Source organism: Empidonax traillii, unplaced genomic scaffold (genome assembly GCF_003031625.1).
Source record: "Empidonax traillii isolate 1590-97213 ecotype Southwest subspecies unplaced genomic scaffold, ASM303162v1 scaffold1969:size215142, whole genome shotgun sequence".
NCBI lineage: Eukaryota > Metazoa > Chordata > Aves > Passeriformes > Tyrannidae > Empidonax > Empidonax traillii.
The window spans coordinates 90,070-95,772 of record NW_020957162.1 but is presented as its reverse complement, the minus strand read 5'-3'; the positions used below and the strand labels follow the sequence as shown (position 1 = coordinate 95,772).

General features: G+C 45.1%; 1 protein-coding gene across 1 annotated transcript in view; it reads right to left on the bottom strand.

Annotated features, from left to right (window-relative positions):
- Positions 1-636: 636 nt before the first annotated feature.
- LOC114071342 (biotin--protein ligase-like) overlaps positions 637-5,703 on the bottom strand; it is a 14,065-nt gene continuing 8,998 nt past the window's right edge. The window contains exons 4-5 of the mRNA XM_027909158.1: positions 3,434-3,647; positions 637-2,718 (exon numbers count right to left, since the gene is read on the bottom strand). Coding sequence (XP_027764959.1) covers positions 2,550-2,718; positions 3,434-3,647 — 383 coding nt within the window. The 3' untranslated portion in view covers positions 637-2,549. The remainder of the gene's footprint in view (positions 2,719-3,433; positions 3,648-5,703) is intronic.

Genomic DNA, 5,703 nt, shown 5'->3' with positions numbered 1-5,703 from the left:
CTTAGTTTAGGACCTTGCTTGTGGAAAGGAAGCTCAATCCTAAGTCTCTCCCCATCGCAAAAATTTTTGGAATAACCTTAAAACTCAAAAGTGAGAATAGAACCAGCCTATCATTAAGGCAGCCAGGAAGGAATCCAAAAAAAGAACAACAGCAACCAGGATATGCTGCAGCATTTTGCTCTCCAAAAAAAATCCCTCAGCCACTGAAGGTTTGCAAGTCCATCCTTCCCTTCACACAGGAACATGTTTTATCCTTTCCCCCCACCCTTCTTTGTCCCTTGTGAAGGGAGAACACGTTTTAAGGAAGCCATTCAAGCACGACCTGGTTGATGAATCTCTACAGGCACTTCTCAGTCTCCCTGGAATACGAGGAAAATCCAAGGTGCTTCCCACGGGCACATCCTGCAGCGCCAAAGCCAAAGCAGAGACGGTGTTTTAGCTACAAATGTCGTATTAAGGTAAAGTTTTGTAAACCTGTGTGGTTGGAAAACCAGTACCAGAGCTCTGCTTTCCCCAGCTGACATTGCTCATAAGCTGCTTGAGGGAAAAGGCAGAAAATGAGTGAAGATGCACAAGATGTGAGCGTGCACTTGCACACACACCCTTTTTATGCACGTGCATATGTGTGGTTTCTTCTTTTTTATTGAAACTTGATTAAGTCAGACTGGAGTTTCAGCTGGTTACAACATGCATCAGTGCTTCATTCTGAAATAAAGGTGGCTGCCAGAAAATTCTCAGCCCAAAGCAGTTTCTAAAAGCCTCAGGTGGGAAAAAGCGAAACCTGGTGTTGGTGTGTATAATTTTAATTATGCCAATCAACAGCTGTTTACACTCCACTGGACGGTTCCCTGCAATACTGGTGTGCAGCCTCACAAGATCTGGATCGGGGGGGAAAACAAACCAGCAGGGACACGGACAAATCCACTGTGATGTGGAGCAGAAAATCCTAAACGTAACAGGGACAACTTAATTCCCTGCACTTGCTGCCAAACCACCTAAACCCTAATATGTGAGGATTGGTCAAAATTACCATTACAGACCAGTTTCCTGGTTTTAAGACTTCTTGGCTTCGTAACTGAAACAATCTCCTAACATGTTCAGATTGTTCATGAGGCGAACTTTAACCCCAAGCCCCCATTTCGGGTGGGTAGGAAGTAATTTCCTTTGTGGAAACCAATTTGGCTGATACCCCCCCCTCCAGCAGGGGACGAGGGAATGGAACGAGCAGCGCTGCCTACTTGAGGAAATGAAGCTTGAGGAAACATCACACCTAGGACAAAAGTTATTTTGCACAGGACTGTTTGAAGAGCTGTGGTGGCCAAGTCTTGGTGTGAAGGCCCCGGAGAAAAACCCGCCGAGCCGCCGTCGCACGGAAAATTCCCTCAGGGATGCTCCAGGATGCTTCCCAGTCACGAGTAAAGTGTTGCACCCCATCTGGAACTGTGCAGGCAGCCCCCAAAACCGGCTGCTTTCAGGTTCAGCAGGTGTTAAAGCTCCTGCTTTTAATGGTTGGCAGCAAACCCAGACGCTCTGCTTTGGGAAAGGGGGTGACAACGGAAGCTGTGGAGGAGAATTTGGACACAGGTGGATGGTGTGTTTTCTCTTTCTCACTGCAGTAGTTGTTTACAGCAAGGAATCCCTTATTTATTCACTTCATTCAGATCATAATATAGCTACTACCAAATTTTAAACTAGTTAGAACTTCCCTCTCCTGACGTGGGATTCCACAATGACCTTGGTCGGACACTACTCCAGTGGGCTTTTCTTACAGGGGCTGAATCCTCTTGGAAGATTAATTCAAAGGACATATAAGATGATTTACTCAGATCCAGTTGCCTAAGAAGAGCAGAGTGCCAGTGATTTGGATAACCAACCACAGTTCTTAAGTGCTCTCCAAAAAACTCAAGGCAGCTACTAGAGTTGGAGACCTGAGAGCAAAGCACAGGTTGGTAAATTGTTGCACAGGCCCACAGGGAGAAGAACCAAATCAGCAAGGATCTCCACTTAGACCTGAAGTTAGGCACAGTGGTAATCCCAGTAAGTCAGAAATATTCGATGTTCCAGCTGTTTTTAGTGCAGACAACACATAAACCAGAACGTAGTTTGAAAAAAAAAAAAAAACCAGAGTAAAAAAAGTAAACATTGTCCTGCGTTTTGCTAAAGTACAACAAAAACACAGAGACAGAGAGAGGAACTTTTCAGCCTCCTCAGTTTCTCCAGTACAGTGTGTAAATGAAGAGAAAGTTCTGTTCACTGCAAAGGGTTCCTTTGCAACCAGCCTCCTCAGAAAGAACAGATGCTTCCGAAGAATGGCAACATCGGGGTGTTCTGAAGTTAATACAAAACAATAAAGGCCTTCAGCTACGAGATCACCACCTCCTTTTGAACTGCTGACGTTATCCACATCAAAACCCAAAGAGAGCAGAAAATCAGAAGGAAAAAAAGAAAAGAAATCAAGCTGCCAACTCCCCTTCCCACCTCTGAGCAAGCTCAGCCGACGGCGCCAAACACTAAAGAGTTTCCCCCGGTGCTGGGAGCTGTGGGGGCAGTTAATGCTTTGGGACTATGAGGTTTCTCAGCATGTCAAAGGAGTTGCCATCTGGGTGCACAGACTCGATCCCTTTGCCTTCCTCGTGGACCTGGAGGTATCCGTAGTCGTCTATCCCGACGATCCACGCGGTGGGCCCGTCCTCGCCGCGCAGGCGGACTCGCTTTCCGCTGGGGAGAGGGAGGAGGAGGATGCTGGTGGTTAAGGGTGGGCACTGCACAATTCAAAACACCTCAGAGGGCTAAGCACAGAATGAATCCGCAGAATGGATGGGATTGGGATCTTAAAGATCATCCCATTCCCACCCCCACACCTTCCACCAGCCCAGGTTGCTCCAAGTTCCTCCAACCTGGCCTTGGACACTTCCAGGGATCCAGGGGCAGCCACAGCTTCTCTGGGCAACCTGTGCCAGGGCCTGCCCACCCTCACAGGGAAAGCTTCACCCTCCAACAGATTACTTTTATTTCCCCCTTCACTGGTTCTTTACACAGAACGATTTCCAGCAGCATTTTCTATCTGTTTTAATTTCCTTTGGTGGAATGAACGGAGTTGGAGTTCATCCAAACAGTCTATTCTATTATTTTTTTTTTTAATAGAAGCACAGCAGCTTCATCAATCACAAAACAAATAATTTCCAGCTCCTTTTGTTTGGAGATGATACAAGGAAAATACCTGGGATCATTCTTTAACTCATGCTGGTCCGTTGATTTTAGCATGTGCTACTTTTATCCTCCCTTAAAAATGCACTTCCTGCTTGGGAGTATATTTGAATTAATTTCCTCGTTTTAAAGGAAATTTAGCAGAAAAAATAGAAAAAGACAATATATCCAGGAGTTCTTCTACCAACTTGCTTAAAAGAAAGTCTGAGAAGGAGATTATTCCTACCTGTGTACCCAGTACTTGTAGTAGCGGGGGAGAATTCCATTGGGCCCCTTCTCCTGAAAAATGTCTATGAGCCTCTCCAGCACGGTGACAGTCCTGGCAATGAGACAGTCTGCAGTTAAAGGCTTCAGCTTTGTCCCCTCTTCCTTATTAAATTTTGTGATGAGGTCATTGATGCATATGGTGGGGTTGCTGTTGTTCACATTAAACCCGAAACCTGAAGAAGACAAGCGAGAAGGATCAAAGGGATGAACGCTCTTGTTACCACCAGAGTCACTACTTTGTTCAGCTACTCAATACAGTTATTCCCTAGGGATGTTCCCAGGAGTTGTTTTTTTTTCAATCTCTTACACCTTTAAGTCTTCTCACTCTTTACAGTTCTCAGTTCAGATTTTACTTGTTCCTTGCCCTCAAAACGCTCTTTAGAACTACAGCAGCCAGTCCAGCAGGGTCTTTCAGCACCACACCATCCTGCCAGTGAGGGGTAGGAAGATGGTAACTGGCACCTTGGTTGCAGTAGCATCAAAGTGAGAAATTCTTTCGTGTCATCAGCTAACCCACAGCGAACCCCTGATCATTCTCTGAGATGGAGTTTCATCTTTCAGCCTAAAACGTAATTCAGAGACCTCAGTGTTTACTACAGTTGGCTGGTTGCATTTTCTGAAAACCGAGCCTTTTTCACTCAGCTGATAAGCCTTGTTTGGCTTGCTCTGGAAAGCCCAGAGGATTTAACTTTAACTTTGTAAGACTCCAGTTTGCTTAATCTATCTCACCACAGCATATCCTTTAGAAGCCTCAAGTGTCTCGCTGAGATTTCTCCAGCTGGAATAACGTTGGCAGAACGCCTTTCTTGCTTAAATGTGGCTCTTGGGGCCTTTTCTGCTGCCTGCTGGAACAGGCTTCGAGGGATGTAGAGAAATATATTGTATTACCTGTTTATTTTTTCCTCCTAATAATTTGGTTTTTTGGGGTTTTTTTTTGTTCTCTCCTCAGACATTTGGGACAAACCCCACTGTCTGTCAAGCACTTTAAGACACGATGCACCTCCATCTGCAAGAAGGTGCAGATGCCTTGTTTTGTAAATTTTAATTTAATATTAATGAGACTTCCACGCATATATGGAAGCAATTTGTGTTAACTGTGAGGAGAGGGATCCCTTCAGTGAAAAGAAGCTTTTGATTTTTAACTAGTTCAGGGTATGCAACACAAACAGGGCCCAGCGATACCGGTACCAACACACTGACCCTGGGGAAATGAGCTGAAATGCATTACTGGAAAGGGTGAAGGAAAACGAACTGGAAAACACTTCGTGCCATGGCAGCAAATCCCAACTCAGTTGTTACCACTCAACCACAGCACAAGGGAAGAGAGTGCCCTGTGTGTAGAACTGTGAGGGGGCATCACACGTCTTTGGGGTCCCTTGGCAGCTCTCCTTCTGAAAGCCCTGCCACCCTCAAGTTCTTAGTTTTTAAATTTCCAATTTCAAAATAGAAAAAAAAAAAAGGTTTGGTTCGATTGGTTTGCTTGTCTTTTTAATCAGGTTTAAGAGTACGGGACACGAAGCGCTGTCCTCTGCGAGGCCCTGAGCGCTGGTTTGTCCTTCACCTTGTTCTTCTGAGGTAATTCTCACAGCGGGGAAGGTTTGAAGAGCTTTGATTTGGATCATTCTCCTCCATATGTGGGATATTCCTTATGAATCCCATGGGATGGGTGAGTTGAAGGCCCGGGCGTGGCACTCAGTGCTCCGGGCTGGGTGACAAGGTGGGGATCGGGTACAGGTTGGGCTTGATAGACTTGGAGATCTTTTCCAACCTCACTGATTCAGTGATTCTGTCTAGGTGAGGGATCTGCATGACTTTAGAAAAAGGATGGTGCACCTGGTTCACCCTTCCTGCTGCGGAAGTTGGATCTACCACCACTACTGATTTAAGAACTTTGATGTCGTGAATCTCCCCAACTGCTCTCCACGACACACGATGGAAAAGCTCCTTGGATTCACCTGTAGCAAGTAGGTTTTAATTTTAGAAGCTTCCAGGTGAAAGTAAACTGATGAACAGGTACATCTTTTGTCTACACCACCCCAAAGATAACTCCTATGGATATCAGAGAGAACAGATACAGAAGGGTTTAATTTTAATTTAATGGTTTGGGGTTCAGGGTAAGAAATAAAAGGTCCAAACCAAATATTTGCATAAGAGATATTTGATATAATCAAATATTTTGTGATCCATTTCTGCTTTTCCTCTGTTAACCAGAAAAGGCCCTAGAAAAAC